The sequence below is a fragment of the Astyanax mexicanus genome, chromosome 3 (genome assembly GCF_023375975.1).
Source record: "Astyanax mexicanus isolate ESR-SI-001 chromosome 3, AstMex3_surface, whole genome shotgun sequence".
Classification (NCBI taxonomy): Eukaryota; Metazoa; Chordata; class Actinopteri; order Characiformes; family Acestrorhamphidae; genus Astyanax; species Astyanax mexicanus.
The window spans coordinates 34763696-34788479 of record NC_064410.1 but is presented as its reverse complement, the minus strand read 5'-3'; the positions used below and the strand labels follow the sequence as shown (position 1 = coordinate 34788479).

General features: G+C 38.9%; 1 protein-coding gene across 1 annotated transcript in view; it reads left to right on the top strand.

The window, feature by feature from the left end:
* Window positions 1–10020: 10020 nt before the first annotated feature.
* Window positions 10021–24784, top strand: part of septin7a (septin 7a) — a 48392-nt gene continuing 33628 nt past the window's right edge. The window contains exons 1-3 of the mRNA XM_049475925.1: window positions 10021–10038; window positions 10358–10508; window positions 16661–16767. Coding sequence (XP_049331882.1) covers window positions 10021–10038; window positions 10358–10508; window positions 16661–16767 — 276 coding nt within the window. The remainder of the gene's footprint in view (window positions 10039–10357; window positions 10509–16660; window positions 16768–24784) is intronic.

Sequence of the window (24784 nt, the reverse complement as noted above, 5' to 3'; positions counted from 1 at the left end):
TGCTTTCACTGCAGTGTGAACTGGACCTGTCAGTCAAAGTAAAAGACAAGCAGGTAGAGATCCCACTTTTTACCAACTTTGTTTGGGAATGCACAGATGAAGTAGCCTTGGTAACTGTGTTTAAAGTTACAGTCAGGTAGTTGTGATCTCTTACCCTGGTGATCTTTCACTTCTGTGTGTGTGTTTGAGTGCAGCAGAGGACATTTTTCTCACAGATCAGTCTGTGAATACTGGGTCTGTATTCATAATGCTTCCCATGGATCATATTCTTGTGTACAGCTTCATGAAAACATGCCCTGGCCTCTCTTTGAACTGTTTCATTCTGTTCTCTCTATCTGTCATCAAAACCTTGTGATACTCTTTCTTTTTCTGTGATGTACTGTCCAACCATAACATTTTAAAGGTGAAGTGACTAAAATCGGTCTCATCACAATGGCTTTTTTCAAGGGCTGTGATGGTTGGAAGCAAATGATACAACAGACACAGCTCTAATGTTTGGGTCAGTGTACAGGTCTGATCCACTTTCACAAGGGTTAAATTGTGATTGTTAGACAACTGGGTCAAGGAATCTCCAAAACATCAGACAGGGTGTTTTGGGCAGTTGTCAGTATCTTTAAATAGTTGCCCAAGTACTACCAATGGTTCATGGCCATCCAAGGTGATCCATAATGTGATTGGAGGTCTGTAACAAAAGTAGTAGTATTGTTCAACCTGTAATTATAATGCCTTTTAAAAATTGAAATCCCTTTACTGTAAAAGAAAAAAGAGAGAATTTTAGAGACGTGAGGTTTTCTTACAGCAGTTTCTATTCATTTTTTATTTCTGAACAGAAGCTAAAAGCTATTGGCAACACAGACTGTAAACAAATCATTTATCTACTTAGAATAGTGCTTACACAAACACACTGCATTTTTAATGATTTGAATCTCTGTTAACGAGCTAGGCTAATTCACGGGTGCTCTTTTGGATGATGCTCCCCTGCTGTGACTGCTCCTGAGGTGCTCTAGCAGAATTTAGCTTGCTCTGCCATGACCCTGAGCTCCTCTCATCAAGTAAAATAGGCATGTTGTGATTTTGCAGTGGCCTCAGACAGCGCTGATCGTCTTCCTGTCTCCAGTCTCTGCCCCTGTGGAATCTGAGCGATGTGATTTGATTAAGTTGAGAAAATAGATTGTTTCCCCACAAGAGCCGATTAAACTGCAGTGATAATGATCTTGATTTCATTAATGACTGTCTGTCAGTGGTTTAAACACAGTTATGTGAGTGTTGTGGGGTTGTGTTTAAAATTAAGAAAATGTGTTTAGTGGGATTTGTAGGCGAGGCCACGCTTATGCTGAAATATTGATACAGTTCAGTGGCGCCTCAAAAATTACTTAATATGATTGTTTTGGTAATATTTGCAAAAACTAAACATTAACTGCAAGTCATTTAAGTTGTTTTTAACAAAATAAACAGAGGGACTGGAGGAACTGGTTCTCACTGTAGCGTAGTTGTTTTCGTACCCTAGGGTTGGGTGGTGTAATGGTGATAATGTACACCACCTCATGATGGTATCTCATAATGGCTCACTGACTGTTCATCATGTTATAGCATTTGAAGCATCGCCATATGGTTTTGTCAATCGTAGCCTGTTTATTGCATCTACCTTTGGCCAGGCCCAAGTAAAGCTGGTTATCAACTTTTATACATAGGTGACACTTACTTACAGAACAAAGAATTATGGAATTAGATATATAGCTAATTAAAAGTAAAGTGCCAAGGAGTTATAATAAGATTAGGACTGCACGATATTGGGGGAAATGCTTTTTTTTTTTTTCTTTTTTTCTCAGTGTATGTACATTAGGGGTGAAACAATATATTAATGTATCGTTTCGATACATGTAAATATCAAATTTCAATATTTAAGTTGTTGTAACACAGATGCTGTGAAATACCATAGAGAATTGACTTAGTATCGCATAGTATCGCAGAATCGCTGTATCGTGATGTGACATGGTTATCCAATAGGATATGACAGGATATTATTAATTATTAAACATTGCGATGATTTTGCTGAATAGAGCTTACTGCATCTTCACAGGGACTGGCAACATTGTTTCAAATTCTTTATTCTATAGGTCCCGCATGTGCTTCCTGTAGTGTATTACAGTTTGGCAGAGTGACCATGTGGATCATATGAAGGTTTGGACATTTGTTTAAGTAAACTGATCATGGGCATTTCTAATCATTATAGCACTGGTCAGAAGAGAGGAAAAGGAATATAGTAATCCTTCTAAAATGGGAAGGACCACTGACTGTCGCACAAGCTGGACCGTGTCACTGGAGAAAGTGTGTATTTTCTTGGCAGTGCGATTTTGACGCAGCGCTCTGAGCTGAGGTCATGGGAAGGGTCATCTGCTCCGGCCAGAAATGTGGTGAAGGATTCTGTCCAAATATGTGTCACTGCTGAATGGGAGCTACAGCGATCGTTTTCTCTCAGTCTGATACTTTCATATACAGCATCTTGTTCTCCTACAGTTAACACACACACACACACACACACACACACACCAATTCACACAAACTGCCACTCTCCCCATTAGTTATGTCAGCTCTCCTTCATTGCTCTCTGCGTGTGTCACCTCACACACATGCTCAGACACCTCATTTATAGCTGTTGAGCCACAGAGAAAACAGGACTGTGCTTCTGTACAGCCCTGTGTGTTCTGGCTGTTCTGTGGTCAGGTGAACTGGGGCTAAAGTAATTTTCTTTCTGAAATTAACTTGAGCAAGCATCAGTCAACTAGTGCAAAGTTCCACAGCAAAGCTGAACCAGTATATGAACCAAAATGAAAGGCAGTATCATTTAACAATTTTAAAATTAAGTATTCAGCCCTGTGTATCAGACAGAATGTATAAAAATCTCCTCCCATATTTAGAGATTCAGAATATTTTCAATTTTCTTGACTTGAAATCAGCTGAATGCTAGCTAGAAACTGCACTATGTACCACTTTAAAAGAGCTGCTTCAGCATAACAGTTCTTTTTGAATGAGACACAATACAAGGCAGCCAATCAGAACAAAGTTCATTAGAGGTACAGAAGCAGAAAGCTGGTTTAAGGCCTAAAGAAAAAAAGGATAAAATGACTATTTAGAGCGTAAAGCCTCACAAACAATAAAAGTCAGTAGATAGTCTGAAGAGCAGGTGTTTAAAAACATTTGAACGTATAGAGCACCTTTGTGTGTACAACCCAAGCTGAGAGATCTCTTTTCTAATCTACATGTACATCAGAAAAGACAGAAGATGCAATATCAGTATCAGAATCAGGTGAGCGGTGTGAGAAAGCTAAACTGAGGAACTGCTTAGTTTCCTCTCAAATGCAAAGCTGATTTTGGGGTTTAGCCGGGAAGTTTGAGTCTGTAAAATTGCTGCATTATGCAAAGCAGTGTTCCCTTTCTCACGCTTTCGTCATCTGCAGATGTTTGTCATTTAATGTTGAGATTAAAGAGAAAGTGAGTGTGTGTACGTGTATGCGCGTTTATGCTCATGTTCTCTTTTACACATCCAACACTTGTCCTCTAGAGAAACTGTAACCTAGACAGGAAGTGGTGTATAGTGTCTGCTACAGACTTTCCTATCATTACTTTATTGGTGCTTGTATGCTTGTGACTATCTGTCTGTTTGCCTCAAAGTTTTGTGCTCTCTAACAGCTGAGCCACCACTGCACCAATAACACTAACCGGTCCATCTCTAGTTATTACAATAGAAACATAAAATATAGCAAGAATGTTTAAATCCAACAAGATGGTTTAATTGTTTTCGGGAATGATAGGGGCTCTGATATGAACATAAGCGCTAAGGAAGAGTCAAACTGCTCTCTTTTCTATATCATGCATTCTTTTCTTTTCATGTGTTTTCGCTGTGGCACACAGTTTATTGGTCGTAGTTCTTTTAAGCAGGCTTAATCTTAGCTTGAAGTTGTTGCTAGGTTACAGATGAAGACTTCATACAGGAATTCAGACAGAATGGGTTATTAAGACATGCTGGCACTCACTCAGCATGCCTCTGCTTCATTCATGTTGGAAGATGTTGGAACTAACTAGTAAATTACTAATTGTTTTTACTAATTTGTTTTACTATATCTGTGCTCAGTATTGTTCTCTAATATCTATTTATACAAAAAAAAGATCTATAATGGTATTTAAAATTATCCCATTTTCTCCACAGTTTACAAGGCCTGTCCTGCAGAGCTCTGTAACAGAAGCTGAGCTCCGCAGGACAGTAGCTGAGCTCCACAGGACAGTAGCTGAGCTCCGTGGTACAGTAAAAAAGCTGCGCATGATAGTAGCTGAGCTCCGCAGTACAGTTAAAAAAGCTCTGCTCGACAGTAGCTGCACCTGCAAAAAAAAAAAGATTTTTTGAAAATGAGAATCGATTCTGAATCGTTCAATGTTAGAAATGCGATTCGAGCTCGAAACAAATTTTTCCTGCACCACTACAACCCACTCATTATGACTCCCCCAATCACTTGTAATGCCCTAACAAAAGGAGGGTGAAGACTAGCACATGCTTCCTCTGATGCATGTTAAGTCAGCCACAGCCTCTTATTGAACTACCGCTGATTCAGCATTGCCGAGTAGCCAGCACGTTTGTAGGAAAGCGCACCTCACAGATGCCTTGTGCTGATCGCAATCGCCTCTAGGAGTGATGAGGGGAAAGAGCTCCATCTACCCACTCGAAGAGAGCAAAGCCAATTGGGCTCTCTCAGGGCTCCAGCAGCAGATGCTAAGCACCAAAATTTATTTTTCAAGAAGTATCGGTGAATGGAGAAAAATGTAGATGTCCTGGCAAATGAGAACAGCGCATATGTTTCTTTTCTATAAAATAAAGATATAGCAAGATGTACTTGATTTAATTTGTCTTGTGTGACCTTGCACATCCTGCATGACTGTTGCTCACATTGTGATTACAAAGCTGAAACAATATGCTGTGTACCCCCCAGTATTATACTTCCTTATCTATTTTCTCTGGCTCCCTATTTTGGGCCCTTTCTTAGTCAAATTAGCAGGGCTGCTTCTCACTTCAGCAGATGTGTATACTATTCAGGGAAAGGCCTGGTGTGTTTTGTGTGATGGATTTTAATGGTGTCAGTTTGTTGGAACACACAGAGTTGTGAGGGCAAAAGTTAAGCTTTTTCTGCAGACTTTCCAAAAAACTGTTACAGCACTTTCTTAAAATGATTTGGATGGGAAATTATGTTTAAATGAGCTAATTAGCTTATTGTTAAATCAGCTGTGATTATTCTTTATACACAAACAGATAATTGACAAACCTATTGTTCTTGATAAATTAGGCTTTAAATAAGAAGTCTATCGTACCTTCTTGGCTGATTTGATGGCAGTGAGTTTTCAGAGAAACCATTGTATATACAATTTATAGATGGGTCATTTGCTTCTGTTTGACAACCTGTTTGAGTTGTATTGTTATCACTTATTGGGGTAGAAGTTTAGCTAATTGGTTATATCCTCTTTTACAGTCTTGTCTTTGTTCTAATGTAGTGGAAGTCTTGTTCAGGTCATATTCTCACAGCTGTAATCAGGTTTTCAAACAAGCTTAAATATGGTCAGTCTGAGGAGTACAGCTGAAGGCATGCAGGATTTGTTCTCTTATCCTTAAAAGGTAATGCAGTTAAGTTTTACATCATTATTTTAAAGTAGACAAACAGTGATCTTTTAAATTACTGCAAGCAGTTAATCATACATCACTTAACTGCCAACAGCCCTTCTACATCAGGCAATGTTTTGACCAGCTGAGAATTTCTCACTTTCTCTTCTACTGTGGTACTTCTTCTCTCCATCAGTGGCACTCCAGTAAAGTCTGAACCTGACTGTAGCATGACGAGGTTCTATCCAAATTAGGGCTGGATGATGTGGCCAAAATTTGTCACAATATATTTCTACATTTCATAAAAGCCACCGCCTGTGGTGTACTTAGTCATGCACTGACGGAGCTGAGGGAAAAATGGTAAAAATATTATCACAAAATTTAAAGACATTTTCACAATACACAATTTGTCCATATTGACTTGTGGACTAGGAATGCATTAATTCTAATTTTTCTGCACAAGTACATGCATGTTTGAAACATACTTTAAATCAAGCAGTCAGGAGCTTTATGTAATAGTAAAGATGTTCCTGTAAACTAGTGCAATTTAACAGTTCATTTGTTTATTTTGAGTTTTGCTGTGACATTGATATTATGTTAAATAACTAGTGTTGCAGCGGTAACCGGTTTCACGGTATACCATGGTATTAAAATGCACGGTTATCATACCGTGTGTGTTTGCTTATTACCGGTAAAAGGCAAGCCAGCGGAGAAACTCACCCGCGCATGCACAACTCTGCTCCGCTTCAGCTGCTCAGCCCTCCAGCACACAGCGGTGAGAACGGCAGAAAGTGCATCAGACTAAACAAATCTCCGTCCGCCTAAAACAATATATAATTTTTTATTTTTTTTTATATATACAATCTTAATGCCCTTAAGAGTAGTGGAAAAACCTGGTTTCCTTCACCTGATGGTGTACAGCTTATTTTTTTAAGGAGACATTATCTATATACCGTATTTTTCGGGCTATAAGGCGCACTTAAAATACTTATTTTTTCCCAAAAATCGTCATTGCGCCTTATAATGCAGTGCGCCTTGTGTATGGATTTTGCTTGTGTTTACTGACCTCGATTTTATGTGGTACACGGCGCTCTGTTGTGCAGAATTCCTCACCCACGCCAGAAAAAGATCCCCCTCTTGGGCTAGCGCGCGGTTACCTTTGACTGCCGTACTGCCTCTCGGCTGTGGCTCAGGGTAGCTAGTTTCCACTGTAGCTCCGTGGCCAGAACAAGGTGCCGGTAAACTTTCCTTTCCACCCGTTCTGGGGTAATAGCACAAACTGTTTCTTTTTAGCGCCCACTTCTAAGTAAAGTTAACCTCTTAACACGCGCTGGCCCACCGGCGGGCCAGAAATATTTAATATTTCATAACTGGCTGTGTTTCTGAATAGTTATGAACAGTTACAGGTTCAATATAGACATCCAATATACCATTTTAAAGCTTAGAATCTCTGCTTTTGAGCTATTTAGCCTATTTAGCGGAATATCCTTTCAGAAAATAAACATTTAGGGCGAAATATGCCTTGGTTATGATTTTAATAATTCATAACTCTCATATTTGCGTTTATCGTTCGTCCATATTTCATCGAATGCGGTCATGTCATACACCATTCGAACCGTCTGGCTCTCCGGATTCCAGAACTGTGCTTTTACTGTAGGATGTATGTTTCATGAATTAGAGCTGCGTCAGAGCGCATGTTTCCAGTAATAAAAGGCTCTCCTTTTGTCCTGGGGTAACCTCCGGTCACTGCCGCCACCCCCCGAACACACACCCGCGCTCAGCCACAGGTCCTACCTTCAAAACGCGTCCAGACTAAAGAGAATCCATCAATCCAGTCTCCTGTAATCCACAGTTATATCCAAACAGCGCTGGAAATCACTTCATCCAGAAATGAAACTTATCCAATCTTTATCTCTGTTTTAAAACCGTTTTATTCACCGAATTCGGCACAACACGCTATTATAGTCAGAAGCCTCGCGGAGTAATGCGGTACTTGCTGTGCTTCAACATAATATTATGGTCTGTCGGAGCGTTGCGGCTACCGTTGTCAGAAGCCTCGCGGAGTAATACATACTTGCTGTGCTTCAACATAATATTATGGTCTGTCGGAGCGTTGCGGCTACCGTTGTCAGAAGCCTCGCGGAGTAATACGTACTTGCTGTGCTTCAACATAATATTATGGTCTGTCGGAGCGTTGCGGCTACCGTTGTCAGAAGCCTCGCGGAGTAATGCGGTACTTGCTGTGCTTCAACATAATATTATGGTCTGTCGGAGCGTTGCGGCTACCGTTGTCAGGAGCGTCGCGGAGTAATACGTACTTGCTGTGCTTCAACATATTATTATGGTCTGTCGGAGCGTTGCGGCTACCGTTGTCAGGAGCGTCGCGGAGTAATACGTACTTGCTGTGCTTGTTGATTTATTGCTCAGAGATGTTGTTATTTTTCACAGATATTGTGAAGGATTTATTGCTCAGAGTTATTGTTACTGATATAAATAAAGTTTCATTTAGTGCGCCTTATAATCCAGTGCGCCTTGTGTATGGACTAACACTAAAAATAGACCGTTCACTCATCGTGCGCCTTATAATACGGTGCGCCTTATAGTCCAAAAAATACGGTAATTGTTCCAGGTTTCTACAATAAATAGTTAATTGAACAAAAAACCTTTGTTGTAATTTCTTTAAGGGTCAGTTTAATAATATATGTAACAAACCGTGATACCGTGATACCACGGTATTTTCTGAGACGGTTATCATACCGTGAAAATCTCATACCATTGCAACCCTATAAATAACATGTATATATTTTTACTTTTCCAAACAAGCATATTTAAAAGAAATTAGGAAATTATGCTTAAATAAAAAAATTTGAAAAGTTTTACTCTAAGGTCGTATGTTTTTTTTTTTTTTTTTTTTTTTCTGCATCATCATGTTATGTCAAGGACACATTAGCCAATCGTATGAGACCTTCAGGGAAACTGAGGAAATTAATATATGGGTGGGAGGGGGCTGAGCGTGCAGTGTTTTAAAGTCAGGTTTCACTTGGAATACTTTAATTTACTGGTGTTTCTTTACTGCCTGTGGACTTTGTGTTGGATGGGCTCTGGGGAGATGAGCTCGGGATCCACTGGTTTATAACAGTGTCGTGGGGAAGAGCTGATGCTAAGTGCGGTTTGCTGAGCTGCTGGTGTTTAGACAGTTGTGTTCTCGCTCTTAATCTCTCGCTCTTTCTCTCTACTTGCGTGCTCGTGTCATCTCTCATGCTGTGGAATTTACTGAATATTTAATATTCAGACTTGGAATTGTATGCTCGTGATGTGCACTAGGCATCAGTTGTTAGTAGCAGGGCCTCGTTGGCGAGTATAACACAGTTCGCATTATATCGGGCTCTTTACCGATACCAGTATCTGTATTAATGCGTCCCTTTTGTAAACAGAATGCATCAGCAGTAGGGCTGCAACTAATGATTATTTTGGTAGTGGACTAATCTGAATGATCATTTTCTCGATTAGTCGATTAGTCAGCGATTATTTCTGGCATGTTCTCCATCTCTAAAAACGATAGAAACAGCTTAACATGAAAGGCTTTTAAATGTCTGGTTGTTGTTTGAAAGTGAAAGGTACTGATATTTAGTGATCAAATATATAATCTGTTGTGATTGGGCACTTTTGGAGACACAGACTATGTGTAAACTGTGTGAGTGAGCCATTTACCCATCTCCTATTGCGGTTCTGTCTCCAAAACTTTGTGTATTGCAGTACTGTTACAAATTAACGATTAGTCGACAATGAATGTGTAGTCAACAAATTAAAATAATCAACATTGTCGATTATATTGACTAATCGTTGCAGCCCTAAGCAGCAGTAACAAATTCTTGAAAAGAGCTAGTCAAACAGTATTTAATGCATTTATGGAGATTTCTATTTATTTATTTTTTGGTGCATGTCATCTAATTAACAGGATTTGTATTGATTTTTGTAACGAAATTAAAGTTGGATCAGGGTTTTTTTTTTTTTAGCACTGAAAAGATCCGTGATATGTTTATTAAAGCATATTGTTGATACAATAGGAAAATAAAATATTAATATATTGCCAAGCTATAGTCCAACTCAGACTGTAGCCTGACTGTGTTCTGCTTGTACCCAAATGTTATGTATGTCAAGTATAACGAATATATAGGTATTAAATAATAAAGAATTTAAATCAGTTTCTTTAATAAACAGCCAAAATTCAAAAGGCCTTTATTAAACACTTAATGCTTAATGTTTTTTTTCCCCTCCTCTTTTTCCTCCACGGTTGACTGGTGGGTCCTGGACCTTCATTGTGGTATTCCCTGCTTCCACCACTCCTTCATTCACCTGTGAAATATGGTATCTCGATGATCTCCAAAGTAGCAGTAAGTATAAGCCTGAGGCCTTATCTGCTTTCATATTACCTTACAGTTTCTCAAAAACATGTATATTCTAGACTTCGTAGCGCATTTAGACTTCTCCGTAAAGCCGCAATAACACAGAAAACACAGCTAGTGACCATCCTATACACTACCTGTTTAGTTTAATTGGTTATGAAATGTTAAAACTACAGGCACTTTAACAGCTTGTTTAGAAGTAACGGCTCCTTCTAATCTCTTAAGTGTTTTTGGTCGATGTTGAAGCTTCAGTCAGGTACACTTAAGGGCACTGCTCTCATGTAATTTGTACTGCTTTGTCAAACAGACCAGACAGTTGTTTAAGCCATTGACTGTGTTTGGTTTTGGTCCACAGCAACAGAAGAACCTGGAGGGCTATGTGGGCTTCGCAAATCTCCCCAACCAAGTTTACAGAAAGTCTGTGAAACGAGGCTTTGAGTTCACGCTCATGGTTGTGGGTGAGTAAATTGTTGAGAGAAAAGTTACTTTTTGTTTATCACACGCACATACAGACACTGGACACAAAGCCTGTTTGGCAGGCTTTAATTGGATTTCTGCTTTACAACCAGACAGTAATCTAACAGAATTACACAATGCTCTAATTTTTTCCGGTTTATCTGTACTGCTGATAATACAGCATTAATTTATTTGAACGAGCATCTGTCTTTAGTGGTTGTGTTGCAACTGTTGGAGGGTAAGAAACAGAAAGAAATCAGAGTTAATTTATACATGTACTGTAAAATCGGATTACTGAGCTAAAATACAGCTTGCTTTATCTGATTTTGTAAACAGATTTTCGTCTTAAGAAATTTTGCTTTGCTGTTTATATAACCACCTAAATAATCAGAAAAGTGCAGAAATTGAATTCTTAGTGAATGTAAACACAGTCGTTGTCAGAACCCACATAAGCAACTTGTTTAGAAAGTACTGAACAACTCCACAGTCTGAAAAAAATTGTGGTGGTTTTAAGCATACAGTTTGCACCATTCTATTTGGAGTGAAGTAAACTTTCAAGACAGTCAACATCACATTTACGTAATTTAACTGTAAATTTTGTCATATAACACATGTAATTGTGGAATTTGTTGTGTCGAGTAAACATCTACAGTGTAAGTGTAAGTTTGCACGAGCTCTGCTGTACAGACTCCTGTATCTGACAGCGTTCACTGTCATGCAGGAATTCCATACACAGTGCGGTGATGCTGGCAGCTGCTCAGTGAAATGCATTAGCAATGGCTTTCTCAGAGCAGGACCCGGAGTGGGGCTTGTAGAGAAGTGCACTAAAACAAATGTGCTTCCCATCCTGTAACACAGCCAGGGTTTTTCCCCCCTCTTTCCTCTTTGGAATGTGTGCATGTGTGTGTAGTGGCTTGTGGGTGGGTAGTTTCCTGTAATTCCATTCATTCAGCCAGCGCTGGAGAAACAGCAGCTGAAAACCCGTAGCTCATATCCATAATCACTCCCTTTTCTCGAGCAGCTCACTGCACCACCCTAAAGTGTCCTGAGGTTTTTGCACACCTTTTTCGTTGGTTTACTTAGATCTAAAGTGTTAATGGGTTTGTTCATTTGGAGTGTGTGTTCTCTTGGTTTGGTTTGTTTTCACACTGGGGAAAATCTAAGCTTGCTGAAGTCCATTGAAACAAACCATCTCTCCATGTATTGTTTAGATCTGTCTGGGGTGGGGGCAATAAAGTAAATACAGGAAGAAGCTCCTATGTTCTGGATTAGTTAAATTGCACAAAATTATGCATACACATTTTTTTTAGCATCTAGGCAATATACCACTTAAAAAAAGTACAAAACCCACTACAAATAAACTGCTTCAGAGTTTGTTTGGGACCAAGCTGAGACCACCATTCTCTGAGGGGTCTTGTGCAGAAGGCCTGCATTAGAGTGTTACTTCTACTACTATTCACACTTACCCAAAGTTTTGCACAGGGTCTCAAAACGAATTGGAGTCTGATTTAACCAGATTTAAAATGCAGATGTAAAATTCACTTTTGTGAAGTATATGTGAAATTAAAATGTAACTAATTTGGTGTGAAACTTTTATTTTTTATGTGGTCTCACACATGGCCTTTCTTACATGTTTAATCACACAACATAGTTGGGGCCGTTTGACATGACGTATATTACTAATTACAAACAAATGATTATCAAGATGTAGTGTGAACAGTACAGCAGTCTGAACTTGTTGTAAGTCCTATGTTGTGTGCATTGACACAGTGTACAGTGGATGCTAATGATTAATCTCATGTGCTTTAGGGGACAGCTTGGGAATGTCCACACCTCTAAATCAAGTGGAAATATCTTGTGAGTGAACTTAAACTCTGGTTAGCGTGTTCATAGCAAGGTGTTTAGTTTAGTTTGAGCAAGGCCTTATTGTGGGTGCCGGATATATAGGATATTTAATTCCCAAACAAAAATCTGTGTGGACATATAAAATATTTCATCCCACAGTGTAATTTGTGTAGCTACCTTGATGGGCACAGTGGGTGGTAACAAATCATGAACAGCATGATTGTGGCATCTGGTTAGAAGTGTCCAAGCAAACAGACTCTAAAAGGAATTGCATCCACATCCACATTCAATGCAGGAGACCCCAGACAGACATATCTCACTTGGCACTTGACAAATCAAGTCATGTGTCATGGGACACGATACTAGGCACATTATGTTTAGTATGTCTGTGCATATCTTGGTGGATTTACCCTATTTATGGTAAGCAGGGAATATGTAAGTAAATTTGCCATGCTGCTCAGCTGTCTGGCTTTACTGACTGGCAGGTATAAGTGGAGCAAAGTAGTCTGGCTTTAAAAAAAAGTATCAATATTGTTTTTTGGATGATTAACAGGTTTACTAAAGCTCATGAGGATTGACCTTTCTTTTTTCTTTGCAGCTTAGCCACAGCCCAGGCTGCTTTTTACTGCGGTTTTAAGTGTGGTTGGGGTTTGGTGTAACTCAGGGCATTAAGGATTAGTGGCAGCTTTGTTTGTTTTGGCTGTGAGGAAACTTTCCAGAGGCTTATTTCTCTTTGATTGCTGTTAAATCATAAATGGATCTGACTTTCAAAGCACTTAAATGGCCTCTGCCGGCCTTTTCTACTGTATGTATTTGTGTATAGCTAGCTGGCTGAAATCCATCCAGTAGATTGACTGAAACAGTACGCAAGGCTTCTCTTTTCTCGAACAAGACCAGTTCTCATTCCAGCCGCTCTGATCTGCTTTATTCTGCGTCAGTGGCAGCAGTGCCAAACGAATTGGCAGTAAACCTCTCCCTCTCACTCGTTCACTGGCTTGCGCTGCCTTTCACTTTGCCTGTGTCCCACTGCAGGCTTCAACTTTTCCCTCTTCCTGCCCCCCTCCCCGACTCGGTCATGCGACGGGGAGTTCCTTTAGCAGAAGCCTCTGTGGTTTACACAGCTGTGGGATATTTCCTTTAAAGGAAGTGAGCTGGACCTTTCCTGAGCTGCAAGCCTCTGTTGGCCTGCGTTGGGCGCCCATACCACTGTAAGTGTCGCCTCCCGGCCACTGAGACTGGGCACAACCTTCACAACCTATAAAAACTTTTAGAAGCACATTAAGAAGATGGAGAGCATCCCTCACTTAGGCCCCATTCTTTTTAAGTCCTGTAAGTCCTATCCACAACAACATTGTAAAAATTAGCGTTTTGGACAATACTGTCCAGGATAGAGATTTTTATTTTAAATATATGTGGACATCCCAAACACTGCTTTCTGAAGCCACAGACATAATACTGTTACCTTGGCCATTGTGCTGCTTTTAGTTATTGGAGTCTCTGCAGTAGAGTTGATGCATGACTTGTTGCTATATATTCAGCAGGTTGTTTCAGTCATGTTTATAATTAAACACATAGCACAGTTATTTTAGACTGTAGAATGAACTTTGCATCCATCTAGATTGCAGACTGTTCTTATAAGCATCTCTACTACCCATCTGAAGATTGCCTCAGCTGGTAATTAATGTTGTAACACAAAGCAGGTTCACTACGATATGAAAATGCATGGTTTCATACAGTAAAATTGGCGGAAAAAAAGTCAAGAAATCATAAAATCTTACCTGCACATGCTCATCGCCTTTCCACCTTGCCCAGCCATTACTTTCAGCAACTGCCGCCATTTTCAAAGGGACACGGCATAGAAAAAAGGCAGTGAAAAAGAAAATTGATCTCCATAAAAATAAAACTTAAATCAGCAGCGTGTTATTTTACGTGTTAAACACTGTTTATCAACACTGTCAACAACTCTTAGCCAGTAATCCAGCTCAGAAAAAACAGTTAGCATTGTGACTAACCTGAGTCAGCTCTGCTGAGGCTGGCTGCTGTCTTTGTTAGCATTGCAGCTTTAACCCATGCGATAACTCCCTATCATGGCTTTAAAATGCAGATTATTAAGAACCTACATATCACATTGAACAGCAATCAATTTAGTTTGACATTATTATTATGCAAATGTTTGTTTTTTTTGTAATTGTGACAGTCATACTCTGATAATTATGTGCCAGTATGATGACATTAAATTCTGTAGCATTTTTAGCCGCTCCTTTTTTTGTTATATTAGTAACTGTATTTCATCGAGACTCGCACTGTATTCCTGTAAATATTGTGACTCTGTGGTTTGTTTTACTGCAGAGGTGTTTCTGGTGTGGATCTCCGATTCAGTGCTGTATCTGGGGGCTCTTTACCGCCCTCTCCACTCAACCGGATGGGTTTTGGCAGAGAATGAATAAGTTCATCCCTGTGTGTCCCAGTGTGTCTCCTCCTCGTGCAGCCTTTATTATCCCACTAATTCAGAATGGCATTTTTAAGACGACCGTATTTCAGCCCCTGTTTTCAAAGAGTTCAACCAGGAAAAATAAATCCTCTTTTTCTTTTTTGGTGAAGAAAGGAAGGAGTCGCTTTTAGAATTGTTCATTCTTTCCATTGACGACTGAAAAGATTTGTACTGTAAGTGTGTGTGGTCAGTGTGGCTCTGCCCCTCGGAAAAAATATTTATGATTTCGCAGAGTGCACTGAGACGAGGGAGAGTGCTTCTTTGTGTAGATGCTGCCTCACTCGCTTGTTGGCTTGATCTGTCACTTACATTTCTCTCTTGCGCGCTCTCGCTCTCTCTCTGGTTGGTTGGTTGGTTGGTTGGCAGTGTTTGTGTGTACAGTGCTGGGCACTTGTTAAAGGTCAGTGGAGGAAGCAGGTTGCCGTGCCAGTTTGTTCTTGTTCTCCCCACACTGGTTTCTTTGTTTTAGTGGATCCAGCTCTACAGGGCCCATACGGCTGTGTGTGTGCATTAATGTGTGGTAATATAATTTAAGTAGTCAGTAACACCAACATTTTCATGTTTTGTGTTTCATGTTCTCTTCTATTAGATTACTGTCATATTTTTAGGGTTTTTTTTGTCCAGACTGCACACTACTACACTTATTAGTGGTAGGTGGAAGTCTCTAGTGGAAGCCTTAAATAACACATACCATATAGGCAAGTATTATGTGAACAGTTACATTTACAACACTGGAGGATGTCAATGTGAAGAACATCTAGTATATCTCTAGACTAAGTGCTGTGCCTTTATCAGCTCAAGTCATTTCGATTTTGTTTGGGGCTGGGTATTGAACTTTATATCAACAAGGCACAGACTAAAATGTCATGGTACTAGGAGTGTGCCATATCGTATCGTACGCGATAATACTGCCAACATTTTTGAATATCGTGAACGATATTATACCCTGAAATATCGTGCCATAACACTCCTAATTATCACATCAGGGTTCTAATTTTTTGCTGTTTTAAGCAAAAGAAAAATTCATACATTTCTCATTTCATATTAAATATCTACTAGATACAGATTATATCTGTCCAATATCATTTATTTTACTTTAATCCTGGATATATGGAGATATTTGGAGTTCTGTTATAAATCTGCTAAAATTCTTGTATTTTTTTTAATATCTCAGTTAGAAGTGTGCAATATCATATCCTATACAATAATAAAATGTAAGTTTTGTTTTGTTGCAGTAGTTTTTTTTTTTTGTCATATTGCCAAGAGTATCATTATCACAATATTACCATGAAATATCGTGATATTATTTTAGGGCCATATTGCCCACCCCTACATGGTACTACAGATTACCGAAAAGTCTTAAATTATTATTTTTTTTTTACTTATGTTCGACACCTTGCATGAAACGCACAGAAATGCGTCAATGCTCTAAAGTCTGACTCTACTTGTAAAGATTCATCCACATAATCTTATCCTTCAAATTGTCGACACACCTTTGCTGTGCTGAAGACTCTCTCTCTCTCGCTCTCAAAAAACTGTAATCTGCCAGACCTAATCTACACTATTATTACTGTGTAGTAAGAGATATTCCTCTGTCATTACTATATAACTGCAATACTAGTGTTGTGTTCATATCATTTTCTGAGGAAAACTGGGTGGAAAAGTATCTGAGGAATTTCAGGCATAGGACAAGTTGTATTACATACTTGAATTGCTGTGTATCTCTTTCTGGCATCAGGAACAACAAGACAGGACAGATAAAAGAACACGACTCTCTATAAGAAGCTCAAAGTCTCTCTCTCTTTTTCTTTCTACCAGGGGAGTCGGGTCTTGGGAAATCTACACTCATCAACTCCCTGTTTCTCACAGACCTGTATTCTGCAGAGTACCCTGGACCTTCTCACAGAATTAAGAAGACTGTGCAGGTAAGGCCATGCTGCCTGACCTTTACTCAGCTTTGATGGGACCGATGCATTCATTGAGTGTTTTTTTTTTTTTTTTTTTTTTTTTTTTTTCTCCTGTATAAATAAGAACTATGTATGTCCGTATGCAGTGATGTGTTACTTAGTAGCTCTCTCGCACGGCCCCCCCACAATCTCCCCCAATCACATGCTTATCTTATACCCTAAACACAACAGTGCTTGTTTTAACAGTCAGTAAACACAGAACATTACTGCAGATTTGCTACAGTATATATCAAGGTTGGTTGTACAATCTGTGCTGGAGATAAAGTGCAACCTAGCTTCAAAAACACACCGTCAAATTTAAAGACTTACTTTAAAGAGTTACTTTATGGAATACTTGGTTTTCTTTTTAATTGTCTTGTACTTATGAATCATCCACTGCAATTTAGGACAGACATGAACTGCGTAATAATAAATGCAGTTATAACTGTAACTGTATGGACTAGAGTTTTACAACTCAAATGAATGGAGCATGTGGATAAAATCTTTACAGTTTGCAAAGACTGCACCACTTAAATGAACACAAGTTTAGCATAAGAATGTAGATATCATAAGTCAAATAAAAGCTGAAATTACTTTCAAATTTGTCTTTTTTTTTTTCTTTGCCAATTGGGAAAAAAGATCAGATCCATGGCTCAAAAATCAGAAACTAGACAAAACTGTTAACTTTTGTAATCTGTTACTTCACCACACAGTTAATACCTCTTGTAGGATCACAACAAGAAATGCCCATGTTATTTTGGACAATAGATTAGATGTAGATTATTTTACTAGTTACAAGGGGTTTCCATGTATATGAGGTATCCTTACACCAGGTAAATAACCATTAATTCCATTACATTAACCATTTCGTTTTGTAAAGCGGCGTTGCCTTTCATACTTTTTTTTTTTTTTTATTAACTTGTCCGTTTGATGCTAACTATAGTAAAAGAAGTGTATTGATCCATCCTTACTTTTTTTATTTTGGTCATATTAAACCCCTCTTTATTAGTGTATATCCTGTAGTCATGATTTTTAGTTTCTTTAAACCTGTATTACTTTCAGTCCCTGAGTTTTTTTACATTGAACAGATCTTATCAGATCTTATCAGGTGTCACACTTCACTAGTAGCAGCAGCAGATCTGTACTGTAAGCCTTCACTTCTTTCCCTAGAAAAATCGCACAGATGTTTTTCCTCTTTCTTGCTTTAGGCTGTTGTAGTCTGGAACAGTAATTTCTTTTCTGTCCATTTTAAATTGTGTGTTGGATTAAGAGCGGTTCTTTCTGGCTTTTATTTTATTTTTCTTCCGTGCCAAGTCTGTGGTTTTCCAATATTGAACTGATATAAAACAGTTTATTCAGAAGAGTAATAAAATTCGCTCTCTGGTTCATGCTAAAGGTCTCCCTCGAGTTATAGGGAATGCTTCACTTGGAGCTGGCCTTGCTGCTAAAAAAACATTAACACCGAAGTTGGCTCACATAACTTTCACTGTTTTGGATTCCTGCAGTGCTGACCAGCTTCAGTTTCCAGTATTGGGACTTCACCTTAAACACTTATTTACGCATTTAGGTTGTGTTTGTGCAACACTGCGTGGTAATTTAGTTTTAGTAGTCGTTTTTCTGCATACTGATGCTGACAGACTTTCATTTAGCAATAAGGATAAATGTTCTTTATATGTATATTTGATTTCTTGTAGTATTTGCTTAAATCTTTCTAATAGGTGGAATACGGCTTTTTTTTGTCACTCTAAGTTTATTTGTATTATTTGATCGGTGTATGATTTCTCCATTATTCACCCTTAGATTACATTTACTAATACAGTTAGTAGGGAACTCTCCTTTTTTTCTTTTTCTTTAATGTTGGGAGATAGAATCCCACCATCTTGCTGCCCACTTAAAATAAGTCTAGTTCCTAAATGTCTTAAACATTTAGATGCGTAGGTTCTGCTTTTTTGTTGATGTGTATATGTAAGCAGCACATTCACTGTATGACTTAGTGAAGTGCATTAGAGACTCAATAAAAGAGTGCATTAGTAATGATTGGAATGAAACCTGCAGCAGCACAAACAAGAGGTCTTTGTGAAGCTGAGGGTAAACAGAAAGAGCTACATTTATTTTTGGGTGCTTTTTTTGTAGAGCACTACCAAACCATAGAGATACCAACCTGTGATAACACAGCAACTGCTCTTTTTAAGCTGCAAGATGTCTTGCCAAAGTAGCTTTACTGAGATCCGAGTCTGAGCAAGCCAATGACAACAATGGCAGGAAAACCTTAAGAGAACCCAAGACTCAAAAATGGGTCTAACCTATCCTCTTCTGTTCAACACCAGCTAGTAATAAATTATTAGAGGTCTGGAGAAGGAAAAAAAAACATTACAGCCTTTTCACCTATTTTCTTGATTTCTTTTTATTGTATTTTATTTGTTTGTCTACTAATTATAGTTAAATAAATGATTCTATGTATTGTTCAAGATGGGTATAAAAGCGCTGTTGTCTATCGAATGAATAAGGCTTTTTGGACATCAGAATCACAAGTAGAAATTTTAGCTGATGTCGATCACGAGGTTGGCTATTCTACTGCTCTAATCTGATTTCTATTATAAGCTTACACATCCATGAATCCAGCCTGGGATCATTGCTCATTTCTGCTCTAACTGCTCCTGACATGCAGCATTTGAACTCTTGGCTGATGTAATTTTTTAACATCAGTCTGGTAACCAATTACACCTGACCTCAGTGTGAACCACCGCTGTTCGCTTAACCCTGCAGCAGCAGGATGTCATTTATCAAATCCCCTCTGATATGTTCAAAGGTCTCTGCATATAGCTTGTAGACTTTCGGTTTCATGCAGTGTTCACAAACTGAGACCTGCTTTGGGTTAAGTGTTTCACACATGGTGTTTTTTTGGTGTGTTGTTTTGCAGTAAAGATTAAAATACAATTTATTATGTAAGATATGATTTAAGACAGAGCTGGTTGTCTATGCAAAGGATACAGGGGTTGTACAATGAAACTGAAACACCTGTCATTTTAGTGTGGGAGGTTTTAGGGCTAAACTGGAGCAGCCTGGTGGAAAATCTTCATTAATTGCACATTGCACCAGTAAGAGCAGAGTGTGAGGTTCAATTAGCAGGGTAAGAACACAGTTTTGCTCAAAATATTGCAATGCACACAACATTATGGGTGACATATCAGAGTTCAAAAGAGGACAAATTGTTGGCGCACGTCTTGCTGGCGCATCTGTGACCAAGACAGCAAGTGTTTGTGATGTATCAAGAGCCACGGTATCCAGGGTAATGTCAGCATACCATCAAGAAGGACCAACCACATCCAACAGGATTAACTGTGAACGCTGTAAGAGAAAGCCGTCTAAAAGGGATGTTCGGGTGCTAACCCGGACTTTATACAAAAAACATAAAACCACGGCTGCCAAAATCACGGCAGAATTCAATGTGCAACTCAACTCTCCTGTTTTCACCAGAACTGTCTGTTGGGACAATAAATTATTGTGGTCTGAAACCAGGTGTTTCAGTTTCATTGTCCAATCCCTGTATGTGTAACCCTAGATTAAGATTTGAAGTGAAAGATGAATTGTGAAGTTGTGAAATTGTGAAATTTCTAAAAGGTTTACAAAAAAAATATGTGTAAAAGTATTCAGCCTTCTATATCAATTCTTATAATAGCTACCTTTTGCTGCAGTTACAGCTGAAAGTCTTTTGGATTGTGTCTCTACTAGCTTTGCGCATCTTGCCACAGATGCTTAATGGAATTAGTCTATTCTAACACAAAATATATTTTGATCTAAATCACTGTTTAACCACTGTAGCTCTGGCTGTATGTTTAGGGTCATTGTCTTGCTGGAAGGTGAATCTCCTTCCCAGTCAAGTATAAATACTTTTGCAAGTCACTGTACATACAGTGTGCTTAATGTGCTACTGTATGCATTTGCTAAGCACTGTCACTTGTCTCAGAAGCAAGGACACATTATACAGATGCAGGTAGCCATTTCTGGAAACTTTTCTTTATTTTGGTGCTTCTGAGTGCCTGCACTACTTCTATGGTTATTGTGTGTACAGCACTTTGCTTATGCATTGCGTTAACAGCATGACCAAAGTACCAAATATAGGCAGGATACACGAGGCAGATAAATTAACATTCTGAATTACAGAGCGTTTTTAAAGCTTTTTTTTATTCCAAAGCCAGCATTCTAAATGCATCACCATAGATGCAGAAAGTTGAGTAAATAGAGCTCAAAGTGTTTGTAATAGAGCCCAAAGCATTTCTGCTCAGATCCAGCTCAACTTCCACAAAGCCCTTAAAGAGAATGAGCCCCAGAAGCTCCTACAGGCTTGAGGGAAGCGTTACAGTTATTGGTTCGTAAATGATTCAAGATGTATAAAAACTATTTGGCACTCTTCCTCTGGTGAATATAAATCTTGAATGCTTTCCAACTCGTGAGTGTTCTCCACTCAGTTATTCACCAGTGATGTTCAGCAGTGTTTCTGTTGAGGGGGGAGATTTGTAATGAAGAGCAGAAAGTTGTTTAGGGCAGCAGTGTGTGCATGTGTGTGTGTGTGTGTGTAGTATGTGGGATATGTGTGTGTTGCATATTCAGAGGCCAGTTGATGCAAGCCCGTCCTCTGTAATGTGCTGTAGCCGGAGGCTGTCAGCAGACTGTGTGGAGGTGGTGGTGTGGGAGAGAGATGTGTGGTGGGAATGGCATTCACTATCTACCCACACTGCGTCCTGGCACCAGCACACACTCCAGCAGGGTGGACTATTTCAGGCCTGTGTGTGTGTGCTCACGCGCATGCCTGTTTGGAAGTGTTCATTGAGAGCAGTAATTATGATGTTTTATGTGAGTCATTTAGAGGATTGGCACCTCTTTTGATTGAAGCTGTGGGTGAGCAAAAGGATGGTGAATACTTTGGCGTACACAAACACACACACACACACCTCTTCTAGCTTGTCAGTCACGTAACAACCTCCTCTTTCATGAAAGTAGCTTTGGTTTGTTTGTAATTATTTTGCTTCTGTCCACATTAAACCATTAGTAAAAGTGGGAGTTTTGTTGTGGTTCAGAAGCATTTGTTTTGCGGCACTTGAAAAAAAAAATTGTATTTATTCATTTTGTTAGATCATTGTTCTTCTTTGTGTGTTAATCAAACTACTTGAATTATTGAACCGGCCACAAGTAGTTGAACAACCTAATGTAGCTGTCCAGTGCAGTAAACTGCTAGTTAAAGGACCAATTATATATTATATTTTCTGTTGTATACTCCTAACCTGATCAGGATGAATATTCAGATATTAAGGAAACATATATCAAGTTTAAGCCCTGGCAGCTCTTGACAGCAGAGCTTAAGCCAGTGTTTTCGTATTTGAACTATTTAGCCTTCAAAACCGCCCATTGCCCCATTTCCCCCAGCCCCATTTCCACACTCAGGGTTGTCCGATTATAGGCAGCAGCATACAAACAGTGTTCTGCGGCCATGGAAACAGGCAAGCTGGCAATTTTTCTGCTGAACAGGTAATCACTGGTCTTCAGTAAGGTTGCTAACCATAGCTGCGGAATTTAACCACCACCACTAGCATAGTAGAGTTGGATATTTTGGATATTGGGCAGAAAACTCAATCCAATGTTTGGAAATTGGACTCCTGTATCCGTTTCACACATTTTCTCACGTTTATTACTGATTGTTTCTTTAAGGAATCTTTGGCTCTTAAAATGATAGCTAAAGGTGTTGCGCACCAGTATTAAAAAAAAATTCAAAACTCAGTTGATTTTGACAGATCTTTTGTCCATGACCAAGTCAATAACAGCAACCTTAAATTAGCTAAAGTTAGCAGGAGTTCCGGTAGTTAACATGTCTCTAATGTCATTTAGAATAGTTAACAAGCAACTATGAGCTGATAACATTTAGCTAATGTCATCTAGAGTAGTTTACATCAAGCCAACATCAGCAAATGGTTAACATCCTACTAAATTTAGCCTAAATCAGCTATAGCAGTTAGTGTCTGGCTAATAAGGAGTAGTTAACATCTAGCTAACTTCAGCTGGAGTAGTTAATATTTTTCTAATTACATCCAGAGAGAATAACATCTATCTAACTTCAGCTAGCACAGCTAACAACTAACTAGCATCAGCAACATGTGACAGTTCTACATTATAAAAAACATCTTTCCAACATAAACTCATTTAGTTGTTTCTTTTTTCTTTTTAAGGTCTTGCTCATATTGTAGCACTCTCTTATGATTAACACAGTTTAATATAATACACGTACTTTCTCACAAATATGACCAAAACTGTCTTCATTTTACAATCCTGTTTATAAAACAGCCAAACCGTGAAAGTATATAAATGTCTCTGTGCACCTGATGATTACTCCTATAATTATACACATTCTACCACCTGTATTGGCCAACAGACTACTTGCATCCCCGTTGTGCGCATCCCTGTATAAACAGCGTCAGAATTTAGAAGCAGTTTGTTTTATAAACGGAATGGAGTCTTCGGGTGCTCTGCTTACACACTTTCGAGCATGAGCAAACATGCTCCTGGCACACTGTACTGCAGCAGCTTGCAGAGCCCTGTGTGATACTACAGCGCGTTTATATAAGGGTGATGTCCAAAAAAAGCTTTGATTTTGTTGTTGAAATGGGCAGAGGGAGAGAGAAAGAGAAACTAGCTTTATGATTGTGTTGACAGATGAGGAATTGGGCGTGAAGTGACTCCCTCCTTGGACAATGGCATTGCCAAGTTTCATCCAATTGGCTTTGGGCAGATTGAAAGTAGCTGGGTTTGCGTGCACAGAGTGGAATGGGATGAAAACAGATAGATAGAAAGAGTGATTAAATGGAGGCTAAGATGCATTTTCATAATGTTCCTGCCTGAACTAGCACCAGCTCATTGTAAATGTGAGAAATATGAATAATAAAAAGTGCTAATGAATGGATACTTGGTTAACCACAAACCTCTCTTATTAAGGTGTCATTATAATTTTCTTACAGCAATTCATCTTCCTTTCAACTGGTTTTGCACATTTGTTTTGGGCAATAGTTAAAAAAAAAAAAAAAAAAAAAAAAAACGTTGACCGAAATGTTGAACGTAAACACACAATTACATATTGTAACTTTCTTTTCTTTTCTTTATTTTAAAACCAAAGCTAATAAAATAAAAAAGATTTGAGTTCTCTTTTTACAGTCTTACTACTTCTGCCTCCTTGATTAAGTCTCTCTTTACAATTACATCACAGCTACTTCACTATTTAGTACTAATCGTGTCTTATTACAGTTAGCTCACAAACAGTACTAACCACGATGATTTCACGGCTACTGCCCACAACACAGTAGTAAATTTTAAATCACAACTAGCCTACTGTATAATACTCGTCACAGTTACATTACATTTATCATACGATATAATTATTAATAAAAAATATATACGTCTAAATCTATTTATCTCCTGAAAACTTTTTATTTGGGTGAGTCAAGCGCTAGCGTTTATTAACAGGAAGCTTAAATTTCCAGATTTCCACCAAGCAGCATTAGCAGCTAACCGCTAGCGCTAGCCGTGGTTAGCCCTAGTAAATGCCACCCGATGCTACACTGAGGAACCCCGAGTGTTCCATTAAACCAGTGCAATATTAGGTAGTGCTTTGTCCTATGTAACTTTTTTTTATATGTATATAAACTTGCCCCTTGTTATACTCCCCTCTGAATGGTGAAGGAGTTAGAGCTTAGCATGGTTGGAGACTAATGCTAATGCTGCTTCAGCAGTGCTAGCCGAGGTTAGCAGCAGAATACAGGCTGATATATACTCGTCTCTGGTTAGCGGCTAATGCTAATACTGCTCCAGCTTTAGTGCTGGAGAACTAAACTGAAACTCCTGTATAAAGCTGCACTTCAGCAGAGTGGCTTTACTATATCAGTACTGGTTCAGAATAAGAGACTCACCAGACACAGCTTAGCCAGGCATACGGTAGTGTAAATGTTTCTGT